At 41.3% G+C, this 13,580-nt stretch overlaps 1 protein-coding gene across 1 annotated transcript in view; it reads left to right on the top strand.

Moving 5' to 3' along the window:
• The window catches only part of MYPN (myopalladin), a 54,837-nt gene that overhangs the window by 11,158 nt on the left and 30,099 nt on the right, over positions 1–13,580 (top strand). Inside the window, exons 3-4 of the mRNA XM_009907128.2 lie at positions 9,284–9,459; positions 12,234–12,285. Coding sequence (XP_009905430.2) covers positions 9,284–9,459; positions 12,234–12,285 — 228 coding nt within the window. The remainder of the gene's footprint in view (positions 1–9,283; positions 9,460–12,233; positions 12,286–13,580) is intronic.

A 13,580-nucleotide genomic window follows, 5' to 3' on the forward strand; every position in this document is an offset into this window, starting at 1 on the left:
TGAGAAACAGTTTATCGTAACTTCTAAATTTGTCTTGAAAATTCTTAGATCTCATCAGCATTTCTGAATCTAAATTTGCTCATATAGAGCTTGTTAGTCAAATTTACCTCTCACTTACAGGGGTGGAATTATATTTCCTTTGCTGGGACTGTACCAGTCCAAAAGAACAGAAAACTCTTATCTGTCTTTTACACATACTACACATATTTGCCTCCTAGCTTGTGCAGTATCATAAATAGATACCCTTAGTCTAGACAGCTGCCTATCCTTTTATAGGCATTTTAGAAATCTGTTGCTTTTCTAAATACTGAAAAGAGCTATTTGCATCTTCAGCATCCAATTAGAGGACTCTGAGCTTCACAGATGGTTCCCTTTTTCAAATTGTCAGCTCATTGTTTCCTTAGATATGTTGCCAGTGCTGAGTACAGCACTCCCACCGCTTCTGCTGCAGCCAACACCTTTTATCATCGCTCCTGCTGAACCAATAGGCACAGTTACATAAAAGCCATCTCAACGTCCAAAGATTTTTGTGGTAAAGAATCTTTGTCTTCCACAAACTTGGATTTCTGGCACACCTTTCAAAAGGAAGAAGCTTTTATGACTCACTATTCCATACATGGGATCACAGATCTACAAATGAATTCTCTTGTTATGGACAGCCTTGTGCCAAAGACAAGAAGCTAATTTACTCTGTTTATAGGATCCCTGAACGGTGACTGCCAGACCCTTCACTAGTGTCTTGGGGCACAACCTACACTAGTAATGTGTAGGTTGTCAGTCCCTTGACTCATGGTGCCACGCAGCCTCTTGTGCATGATGGGAATGTGACCTTCCAAAGGACTACATGATTTGCTTGTAAAAGAGGCACCTGTTCTAAACCTGAGGGAAACACCTTGTTTAGGAAGAACATGCTTTCTACTGAGCTTCATGTCTAAAAAGTCAGTGCTTTTGAGGCATGCCATTGGTGGAGCTGATGTCATTATGAATGTTGTATTATATTCAGCACTTAAATTCATGGAGAAGCATGATTAAAAGAGAAGACACTGCTAGAAATTTGGGGGGGGTTGACAGAAAACAGCCAGGAAATATCTTCATCATCTGTTAGATATTAGCAACACTCTCTGAAGATTGCTTTTCTTTTAAAGACATTGAGATGTTTCTCCAGGCACTTGCCTTGATAGATCTTTTTTTGTATTAAAAATGCCAGGAGGATCCCAGCACATGAGAATTATGGGATTTTTCTCTCATCATTCATAGTTTATAATACAAAGAAAATAACTGAAACAATCTTCTCTTCTCTGTATAGACCTGTACACAAATTCAATCTGGCTTTCTTTGCAATCAGGAAAGATGACCAGAGAATTGCTTCTTTACAGACACAGTCCAGTGCACAACATTTTAGGTATTTCTCAAGAAGGGCACACCTCCATCCTTGCAACACACATGCCCATGCTGTTGACACATACATAAACTTGACAAAGTGCTCAGCCATCCAAGTGTAGACTTTTAAGAACTATCTGATCTAGAAGCTGACACTATGAAGTCACTGAAGTATTGGAAAGGCAGATTGGAGAACTTGGGAACAATGACTCATGTTGTGGAGTATCATTGGATGGCCAAGATGCCTATGTACCCAGTTCAGGGAATGCTTGGTTCCACAGAACTGGATGATGTATATCTTTGTAACTCAGGTCTGTTTTTCAACATTTTGTTCATCTAAAATAGTAAAATAAGCTACTTATGTGAACAACAGTTGATACAGGAGCTGATTTTATACACTTTTATAGAAGAAGTATTCATCAGACTTTCCCAGTGATAATACACTGCTGCCAAGCAATGTACTATTCCAAACACAAATGCACACTTGGTTTACTGACTCGTGCTGCTGCCCAGATCAGTGTCTGGCAGGAGCCTACACAAGTCCAGGGCTCACAGGCTGATGCCCAAAGGCCAAGGGAAGTAGGGACAGGGCATAAGAAGTCTTATGCAGAATACCAGTCTGAAGTTCAAAGAAAAAAATCAGGCTCTGTTTCAGTTTCACTATTTAACAAGCAACAGATAACTCACAAGGGAGTGAGTTTGAACTCTCTTTCCCTTTGTATTTGTGTATGTCTGTATGTATGTGCTGTATTAAGGAGAAAGCTGGGAATGTTAGTGATTCAAGTGCTTCCAGTGATTGTGGCTTTTGTATTCACTGCTATCATAACAGAGCCAGAAAACAGAATGTACTTCATAATAGATGTTCCACTAACCATGGGGACAGGAGGTTGCAGGATTTTTCACTACAAATAATGCTTGCCTTTGATCTGTTGTGCAAAGCTTCCAAAACAGTAAAGGAAGTATCTTGATGGCCACAGTTGTGGAATTGTGTCCAGAACTGGCATTTGTCTTGCTTTGAGGGTAGCAGATTCTCAAGGTTTGTGGTGAATTAGTTCAGGAATTGTGGCACTGAGCAAGGAGAGAAGAATTCTAATAGATAAGCAAGAAAGATACAAAAATCAGTAGTCCTAGGAAAGGACTGACTGGCAAGGTGGCAACCGATAAAAGAAAGCTTAATGTTGACTTGCTTTAAGGCATGATTTCTTCTTCCTTCAACTCAGCTGAGAAAACAGGCATCCTTTGGATACACATGTGCTAATGCATGCTTGCCTGTATCTTCTGCCTTGAAATGTACTTCCTATCCACAGAAAGGAATCCCAAATTTGTTACACTGCCTATAATATATACACTAACAATGTAGACATGGTACTGTGGGAATCCAGAGCATTGTGAAATTTCAAGACTCAACAAGCACTGTAATGTAGTTTCCCAGTCAACACTAGGTACAATCTGGTGTTTAAAATTATGTGATGGGGATTCTAAAACAGAAATTTTAAGACAGGTTTACAAAGAAGCTGATCACAGGAATAGAAAGGACTGATGGACAGATACCCTCTTTGAAAGCAAGACAGTACAAACCAAAACTGATGGTGTAAAAAATGGTGTAAATTACATTCATGATGGATCAGGGACATCAGGCAGTGATAAAGCAGTGTAACTGACAGGCTGGATGGGTCTGGCATAAACAAGGGTTCACTGAAAGACAGAAAATTGGATGGTGGAGCAAGAGAAGGACCTGGGAAGTGATATGAAGTATCAGTGCATGGAAAGCTAAGCCCTGCTTGTCTGAATACAGGTAGACCTGGCCAGCTGCTTTTTTTAGGAGAACTGAGCCTTAATGCAAGAAACTCACATGTTAGAGGAAGCTTGCTAAGCCTACCAAGCTAGAAAGAAGTTTCAATGAAATGTTACCCATCTTTTCAGTATCACCAGCTGAAAGCAGTGTCAGAGGAGGCAAAGACTGATACAATAGTATAGGGGGCTCTACCTAGCTCAAACATTAGCTCAAAATTGAAGAGCACCACTGCAATTATTCATTGATTGCTGTACTCTGAATATACTGCAGTTAGACAGAAGCATTTAAGTGAAGTGTGTAGCATATTTCCAAAGTGTTAAAGGTTTCAATGACCTCCTTCTCATGATTCCTTCTCCAGCTCTGTTTCTGTATGAGTAAGGCTAGGTGTGACATTCATTCTTCTCCCTGAGATGAGCACTCCTTATTCCAGGTTCAGAGGTGCCTACATTTTTCCAAACCAGCACATCACTCCTAGGTTAATTTTACTTATGAATCACATTGCATGGTTTGTCATACACAGCTACCCTGGAAGAGTCATGAGGATTTGATGTTCTAAAAACAGGCTGTATGTCATAAGGTTTCCATGAACACATTCTTTAACACAGGCATACAGAGCTTAAGAAGTGCATTTTAGTGCTGCTTGGTTTGAAATTAATTACAATGTTTTGGAGACTCTGAAGCCATATCAAACTGATTAAGGATTTTATCTTTCTGGCTGCCAAATGAGAACATTTATCTGTTTCAGCGTTCAAAGTCTAGAAGTCAAATCAGTGGTTTAAGACCTAGGATGAATTTGGCAGTGGGTGAAACTGCTTGTGCTTAATGTGAACCTGCCTTGTATGATGAAGCTATCATTACAATTCATGGCAGGAATGAAATGCCAGTGACAGAGAGTATTGCTACTTCAGTCATGCCACGTATCTCAATGTCAGAACTCTTCCTGGAACTGACATTTCACTGCTACCACGTACAGCATTTTGATGTTAAGAATAAAATACAATGTTAGTAAGCAAGGATTAGATATGGCCAGAGCAGAGATTTACATAAAGCTTGATTTCACAAAACAGAACTGCTTTTCATCTTGAAGAGGTAACACAAATGAAGCATGCTCTTTTTCTTGACTTAATCTCAAAACCTCACCATTATGGTGAAAATGGTGACTAAAAAATACCATGCATAAGAGAACTAAACACAGGTTTGAAGCAGAAGTTTATTCCTGAATTTTAAATCACTTATGCTGCAAATTTTGGACTAAAAATAACAGCAAATAAAAGAATTAACTCAATTCTGCTTCAGTGTCTAAGGAATATACTACTCACACACTACTAAAATAATGGAGAGAAATGGTGGTTTAAATTTTGCTCACAGGAAATTACAATCGTGCCTCCCAAGGCATGCAATACAGACTCACCTCTGCACTACCCCCATGGATTAACTGGAAAAACTGATCAATAGTAACACAAAGAGGTCTTGTATATTACTGGTGATTATATTGTAGCATTTTGTGTAATGTGTTTTGCTTTGTGTGTCACTTGAGTGGGGAGCCACATTTAAGTGGATACAAAAATATAACACCACTGTACTGTAGAGGTAATTTTAATGTTCTGAAAAGATGCTGCTGAAAATGAGATCAAATTCTTTAATAGCTTTCCATATCTGCTAACTGTAACATGCTAAAACAAGGCTTCATGATAGGGAAGAGGCATGAGGTAGGTATATAAAAAGACCTGAGTAAGTGTCATGACTCACCTCCCAAAGCACACAGATGCCTACATGTGTTACACACCTAAAGGGCAACTTGTACATTCATATACCAAATTTGTGCTTGCAGTCATACAACTGTGCATTGTCTCCTGTCAATTACCAGCAACTGCAAATCTTGGAAACAAGAGAAGAATAAATCATAGAATCATAGAATAGAATCATAGAATGGTCTAGGTTGGAAGGGACCTCCAAAGGTCAGCTAGTCCAACCCTATCTGCAGTAAGCAGGGACATCCTCAACTAGATCAAGTTGCCCAGAGCCCTTTTGAGCCTGACCTTAAATATCTCCAGGGATGGGGTCCCAACCACCTCCCTGGGCAACCTGTTCCAGTGTTCCACTACCCTTATGGTAAAGCTATTTGTTCCTAACATCCAATCTAAATCTACTCTTCTCTAGATTGAAGTCACTGCCCCTTGTGCTATCACTACAGACCTTTATAAACAGCTTCTCTCCATCCTTGTAGGCCCTCTTCAGGTACTGGAAGACCGCCATTAGGTCTCCCTGGGGCCTCCTCTTCTCCAAGCTGAACAACCCCAGCTCCCTCATCCTGTCTTCATAGGAGAGGTGGTCCAACCCCCTGATCATTTTTGTGGCCCTCCTCTGGACTGGCTCCATCAGGTCCATGTTCTTCCTGTATTGAGGGCTCCAGACCTGTACACAGCAGTCCAGGTGAGGCCTCACTAGAGCAAAGTGGCAGTATCACTTCACTCGATCTGTTGGCCACACATCTTTTGATGCAGCCCGGGATGCAATTGGCCTTCTGGGCTGCAAGTGCACATTGTCTGCTCATGTCCAGCTTCTCACCCATTAGCACCCTCAAGTCCTTTTCAACAGGGCTGCTTTCTATCACCTCGTCCCCCAGTCTGTATTGATAGTGTGGATTCTTCTGGCCCAGGTTCAGAACCTTGCGCTTGCTATTGTCGAACATCAAGAGGTTCACCTGGGCCCACCTCTCCAGCTTGTTCAGGTCCCTCTGGATGACATCCCCTCCCTCTGGTGTATTGACAACACCACTCAACTTGGTGTCATCTGCAAACTTGCTGATGGTGCACTCAATCCCACTGTCTGTATCATTGACGAAAACATTAAACAGTACAGGTCCCAGTTTGGTGTCCTTGAGGGACACCACTTGTCACTGTTCTCCATCTGGACTTCAAGCCATTGAGCACTACCCTCTGGATGTGACCATCCAGCTAATTCCTTATCCACTGTGGATGTATTTCAGTGAAGCAAAGCTGCATGTCAGCTGTGAGATGTCAGGGAAGAGAGCTGGGACTGGTACATGATGATATTTACTACAGGATTGTCCACTGCAAACAAAAATATCAAATTCATAAAACTCCTTTTCATAGACCCATTTTCAATTCTTATTACAGTGGAAACTTGTAACTACAGGATAAGCAAGCAGATGTAGACATGAAGCTAAGACTTTTCAGTTGTAGCTCTCTAGCTACAAAGGTTTGCCTTTCTAAAAGGGGAAGTTGTATTAAGCAATGTGATTCACTCTGCAGTGCAGGAGCTCCTCTCTGTAACAGGCAGCCCTGTACGCTTTCCAAGCTGTACTCTCAAGGCAGTTGACTGCACAGCTACAGATTACACTAATATGCAGCTCCAAGGGGAGCGGGGAACACCCTGTCTACTTTAGGAAAGCCACGTTGGACGGCTAGGATGATGGTGCACAAATAGTGTGTGGTTTACTTCTTAGCTATGTAATCAGCATTTAAGCTCCAGATCTGTAGTCTGTCCTACCTCACAGCCCCTTTGGGACTCCTTTTTCAATTCTACATTATACTGCTTTATTTATTAACGTTTTTCTAAGTGATATGAGATGGAAATGTATCAAAGTACCTTACAGCATGAGCCAGGAAATATGAACTGTTACCATTTATTACTCAAAACTCTAGCCTTATCCTTTCCAGAGCTAAGGTCATTTGCTGTTAAATACTATTGCTTTGTTAGCATTTGTGTGCACTCAGAAGCTGGCAGGTACTTTTACCAAGTTACCACATACAGATGGGTAAAACAAGTACTAATTTTCAAAGAGCATTTGAATCAAAAATGTTAGCAACGTGCTAGCCCACACCACCCCCAGGCCAGAAAGCCACAGTGCACAGAAAACGCAAATGCTTTTGTGAAGTTTGATATCTGTCTACATTTGTAAGAAAAGTTACAATGAAGATGAATGCACACTGGCTTAGCTATGTACATTTAGCTAGCTATCTAAAAATACAGTTATTTCTAAGTATTACCTGGATTCCTATCCACAGTACTGTACCTTCTCTATAAAACTTTGATTGTCTTATTAAATTTTGAATGGGGTTCTGCAAACCTATTTGCTTTTTCTCTCTCTGTTCTGCCTTTTCCATATTAACCAGCAGTAGCAATCAGGCCTGCTTTTCCCTCCTGCTAGTTCTGAGGTTGAGCTGATGGTTACCCTCACCAACATATTCTATGGAGCTTTCTTTTCAGGTGTTGCTTTCACTTTTGCTTGGATTCCTGCATTTTCTACGGAAATAATCCTTCTGAACACTAAGTGACTTAGAAATGCCGTAGATGATACTGTGGAGTCTCTAAAGGGCCCAATATATTCTTGAATGTGTAGCAGGGTTGAAAAGAATACAGAATACAGAATTAACCAGGTTGGAAAATACCTTTGCAATCATCAAGTCCAACCTATCACCCAACACCATCTAATCACCTAAACCATGGCACTAAGTGCCCCATCCTCCAGGGATGGTGACTCCACCACCTCCCTGGGCAGCACATTCCAATGGCCAACAACTCTTTCTAGGAAGAATTTCTTCCTAACATCCAGCCTAAACCTCCCCTGGAGCAGCTTGAGACTCTGTCCTCTTGTTCTGGTGCTGGTTGCCTGGGAGAAGAGACCAACCCCCACCTGGCTACAACCTCCCTTCAGGTAGCTGTAGAAGGCAATAAGGTCTCCCCTGAGCCTCCTCTTCTCCAGACTAAGCAACCCCAGCTCCCTCAGCCTCTCCTCATAGAGCTTGTGCTCCAAACCCCTCCCCAGCTTTGTTGCCCTTCTCTGGACACATTCCAGCAACTCAACATCTTTCCTAAACTGAGGGGCCCAGAACTGGACACAGGACTCAAGTGCTGAGTACAGGGACAGAATGACCTCCCTGCTCCTGCTGGCCACACTATTCCTGATATAGGCCAGGATGTCATTGGCCTTCTTGGCTACCTGGGCACACAGCTGGCTCATGTTCAGGACTCTACCACCTCCCTGGTCAGGCTGACAGGCCTATAATTCCCTGGCTCATCCAACTGGCCCTTCTTGTGGATGGGCACCACGTTGGCCAGCTTCCAGTCTTCTGGGACCTCTCCAGTGAGCCAGGATTGCTGAAAAATGACGGAGAGTGGCCCAGCCAGCTCATCTGCCAGCTCTCTCAGCAACCTAGGATGGATCCCATCCGGTCCCATGGACTTGTGGGGATCCAAGTGGCTCTCTAACTACTTCCTCCTGGATTACAGGGGAACTATACTGCTCCCTGGCTCCATCTGCCAGCTCAGGAGGCCAGTTGTCTGGAAGACAACCTATCTTGCTATTAAAAATTGAGGCAAAGAAGGTGTTAAGTACCTCTGCCTTTTCCTCATCTTCAGTTACAATATTCCCCTCCATGTCCACTAAGGTTGTACTTGCCCCTCCTTTTGCCATTAATACATTTATAAAATACAGCAACATGATGCATAAAAGAATTCAAGGTTCAGCTGCCTCAGTGGCTATGTCCTGTATGGAAGTGCCTCTATACTGCTAATAGATCACTTCTCTCCTTGTGATGCACGTCTGCCATCTCTTACAAAAAGCTGATTGTCTTAAATATATGATAAAACAAAGAGTAACATTATAACAAATTACAGTCACATCCTGAATCACCATGAACTTGGCATCACAGCTTTGAAGGTAATTTATTTACTTAGGGTTTGGGCTGGGTTTTTTTACTATAATTTCAGACACAACACAGATGTGAATACAGCTCAAGAGGAATTCAGAGCTGAGGTCATAGCACTCCAAATTCAGAGCTCTTCTACTCTACTACTGAAATCTGTACATCAAGAAAATACGTGCTAGAGTCACTTACATGAACTAGTTTGTTAGTATGTGTAAATAATGCAAAGAATGGAGCTCTATTATTTTCTGCAATTGAATATTATGAAAATCATAAATATTTGATTCTAATGGCTGTTGATTCAACACTAACCTGCAGTACTCCGTCAGGATCTTCAGGCTAAAATCCACCAATTTTATCATCAGAAAGACATCAAACATTGCCATTCTACCTGTCAAGTTCTTTGCATTGATAAACAGTATTTTTTGCCTTGCAGGTGGTACTGTGAAGGGAAGGAGCTTGAAAACTCACCAGACATTCAAATTATCCAGACAGGTGATCAACACTCACTGGTTATTGTTGAAGCTTTTGAGGAGGATACAGGACGTTACTCGTGCTTCGCTTCAAACATCTATGGAACAGACTCCACTTCTGCAGAGATTTACATAGAAGGTAATGTTAGGATTGTGGCAGCTGGCTGTTGTCATTGGTCATAAAAGGTTAAAATAGAACTATGTACTGTGTATGTTAACTGGGTAATAAGATTTGACACAAAAAATAAATAGCAAGAAGTCAACACTTTTTGTCATTATAAACATATGTTTCTCTGTAAAATAGTCTTCAGACAAGTGATTACCATTTATATGTAATTTTAGTGTGTGGCTTCCCAAAGATTTTATATATCTTACTGCCAGATTAAAGTCTAGAAATACTCTGATTCTGATGCCACCTTATATTTTTTGTCTGAGGTATTCTGCAGAAATACCCAAGCCCGAATTCTGTGTCTAATTCTTATTAACCCCTTTTACCTACACTCTTTATTACAAATTGAATATAGGATAGCTTCATCCCAACCCATTATTTGGACCTCATAATCAGAATAAATATGCCAGCCATTTGTTATTTTCCCTGCACAACAGTTGCTGTAAATAGAAAATACATCTGCAGATACAAGTCTCCCTTCTCTTTAGGCTTTTTAATATATCTTACTTTAATATATTCTACTTGAGAGAGGTCTATTTATTATATTTCTTTTTAATGCTTTTTGGGGTAAGGTTTCAGATTGTGTCTACCATTGTGCTAGCAAGATTACAAATTGAAAATAAACACATAGAATCTTTTTTTCCCCTTTTTTCAGGAAAGAAATATACTATGAGCACCACCACTGACAACAGTGGGTCCATTCATAAATTAAAGCACCTACCCTACTTAGTACAAAGTTAATTTTGCTCTGCTGCTACTCTCCTTTCATGTCCCTAATTTGACAGTGAAAGGACAAATCCTTTTTCAGTATCTGCACTGCCCCTGGCATTAATGGGAAATGTCTGTACTTGGCAGGGATTTACTAGTTCTCAAGACTGGGGCCAAGGTCTGCTTTTACTTACTCAGTGGCTGTTGGATGGAAGCCATGGCTGAGGGAGATGCTCACTGACAGGAACTGCAGAGAAAATGCAAATTCCACATGCAGTGAAGGCTGAATCAGAACTGGAAAATGTCTCAATAAGACAGTTGTCAATAAACTGAGCCAGGATCTTCTCCAAACTATGCTGCAAGGCACTAGTTGAAGAATAATAGTTATGATTCCAGTTCTCTCTCTTTTTTCCCCTTGAAACCAAACCAGAAGAAACAGATAGCATTAGATGTCTGACAGAAAACAACAAAACCAAAACCTCACGCTTTTACTTGGTTCACAACAATTACAGACTAAATCATACCAGTGTCATTTCAAAGAGATGAACCTGAGGAAGACTCAGGTATGTGTTCATTCTAGGATGGTTTCCTCACTTCATCCCCAATGTGCCTTATACCAGTAGCAGTTCTGTATCTTACACAATATGTACAGCATTGGTTAATTTCCACTGTAATGGGAGTGTTTCTTTTGGCATAGCGTTATAATATAGAATCATAGAATCACAGAATTGTTAGGGTTGGAAGGGACCTCCAGGATCATCCAGTTCCAACCCCGCTGCCAAGGGCAGGGACCTGTCACACTAGATCAGGTTGCCCAGAGCCACATCCAGTCTGGCCTTAAAAATCTTCAGGGATGGGGCTTCCACTATCTCCCTGAGCAACCTGTTCCAGTATCTCACTACCCTCATGGTGAAGAACTTCTTCCTAACATCCAATCTGAATCTACTCACTTCTAGTTTTGCTCCATTTCCCCTAGTCCTATCACTACCTGACACCCTAAGAAGTCCCTCACCAGGTTTCTTGTAGGTCCCCTTCAGATACTGGAAGGCCACAATTAGGTCTCATCAGAGCCTTCTCTTCTCCAGACTGAACAGCCCCAACTCAGTCTGTCCTCATAGGAGAGGTGCTCCAGCCCTCTAATTATCCTCGTGGCCCTTCTCCGGACACGTACCAGCACCTCCAGATCCTTCCTGTAATAGGGGCTCCAGAACTGGACACAGTACTCCAGGTGGGGTCTCACCAGAGCAGAGTAGAGGGGGAGAATCACCTCCCTCAACCTCCTGGCTATGCTTCTCTTGATGCAGCCCAGGATGTGATTTGCTTTCTGGGCTGCAAGTACACACTGCTGGCTCATGTTGAGCTTCTCATCCACCAGCATCCCCAGGTCCTTTTCTTCCGGGCTGCTCTCAAGCCAGTCGCTGCCCAGCCTATATCGGTGCCTGGGATTGCGCCGACCCAGATGCAGGACCTTGCACTTGGTCTTGTTGAACCTCATGAGGTTGTCATGGACCCACCTCTCCAGCCTGCCAAGGTCCCTCTGGATGGCATCCCTTCACTCCAGCGTGTCTGCTGCACCACACAGCTTGGTGTCATCAGCAAACTTGCTGAGGGTGCTCTCAATGCCACGGTCCACATCGCCAGCAAAGATGTTAAACAAGAGTGGTCCCAGTACTGATCCCTGAGGGACTCCACTTGTCACTGCCCTCCACTTGGACATGGACCCATTGACAGCCACCCTTTGGGTGCAGCCGTCAAGCCAGTTCTTTATCCACTGAGTGGTCCATCCATCAAACCCTTACTGCACCAGCTTGGAGACCAGGATGTCATGCAGGACAGTCAAAGGCTTTGCTCAGGTCCAGGTAAATGGTGTCAGTTGCTCAACCTTCATCTATTAATGTTGTGATTTGTATATATAGATCCTTAGAGTGCTTGAGAGGAAATTTAAACAAAGGTTTATATAATTCATAGATAAACTTCTCAAAAAATCCCTCTAAGTTTTTCTGGTTGGTTGGTTGGTTTTTTTTACTTCTTTGTAGGAGTCTCTTCTTCTGACTCTGAAGGTGAAATCATCAAAGACGAAATGGATCAGTAAGTTTACAAACCATTACATCTGTCATATTTCTTACAGTGAAAAAACCTACAACTGCAGACACTTCAGTTTCCATTCATATTTTGCAACTTCTGTGCATTAGGCTTTTGTTTGGGATTAGCAGGATTGTTTGGCTATACAAATAGCATAGACCAAATACAAATCTGATTGTGCAGCTTTAGCTTAAGAATTGAAACTTTAATATCAAATATAAACACAAGTAGAAATATGCTACCTTAAAGATTAAACTACTAAAACTGATTTGCTAAAACAAATGACATTTGTCCAGATGCAACTTAAATGCTGATTTAAGCATCTGACATGGAAAAATAGCATAGTAAAGCTTCCCACATGGTATGTTGTGAAGTTTTAGGCAGAAGATGGTTATCCATTGATAATTCAGATTTAAGGAAAGGAAATTAATAAATATGGTCTAGAGTAAACACCAATGATTAGTATAAGAGACTACTTCAACATAAAAAGAAAGAGGTGGCAGATGCTATGTAAAACTTTGGAAATAATTTTATTTTTCCTAAAAGAAATCCCATAAGAGAATCCCATAAGCAACTAGTCCTCTTTAAAGAGATGTTAATCAGATTGATTTATGCATCCTAGATTTGTTTCCATTATCAAGGAGGGTTACACTCATTACAACTGTCATTTTCTTTTAATGTGCAAATACTAAATACTGCAGTGTGTTTGACTGAAGACCTCAGCCTGACAGCAAATCCTGGTTTAAGTGATTTTGATTTCAAAGTCATAAAATACTCCAGATCAGATTGGTTGATGGACTTGGAGAAATGTAAGGGTTTAATAGAAAACTTCAAATCACAAAGATCTGACGGGTTTGGGGATTAATTGTTAAATTGTTCATAGTTCCTGCTCAGACTTTTCCAAATGTTTCAGGCATAACATTTTTCCTTATCCGTCCTATTATGTGTTAATGTAGTGTTGACCATGGTCCTGATCGCTTGATGGCATCTCCAAATTGCTTTTCTCATTAAATTGTGAAGTACTGCATTCCATGTTTCTTAAGGGTAAAAAAAATACAATAGTGCTGCTCTGACACTGTGAATGGATGCCCTCAGATCATTATGAAAGATCAGTTTTGGGTATAATCAGAGTGGCCTTATTATGCTTAGGTTTCAGCTGCTGTCACATGAATCTAAATGCCTATAATTAAAAAGAATTTCTATTGGAACAAGTGAAAAAAGGAAATAAGAGTTCCCAATTTCAAAAGCTACAGCAGTGATGACAACAACTGCAAGTCCACCCTGAGCAGGGCTTCCTCTGG

The sequence above is a fragment of the Dryobates pubescens genome, chromosome 30 (assembly GCF_014839835.1).
Source record: "Dryobates pubescens isolate bDryPub1 chromosome 30, bDryPub1.pri, whole genome shotgun sequence".
Lineage (NCBI taxonomy): Eukaryota > Metazoa > Chordata > Aves > Piciformes > Picidae > Dryobates > Dryobates pubescens.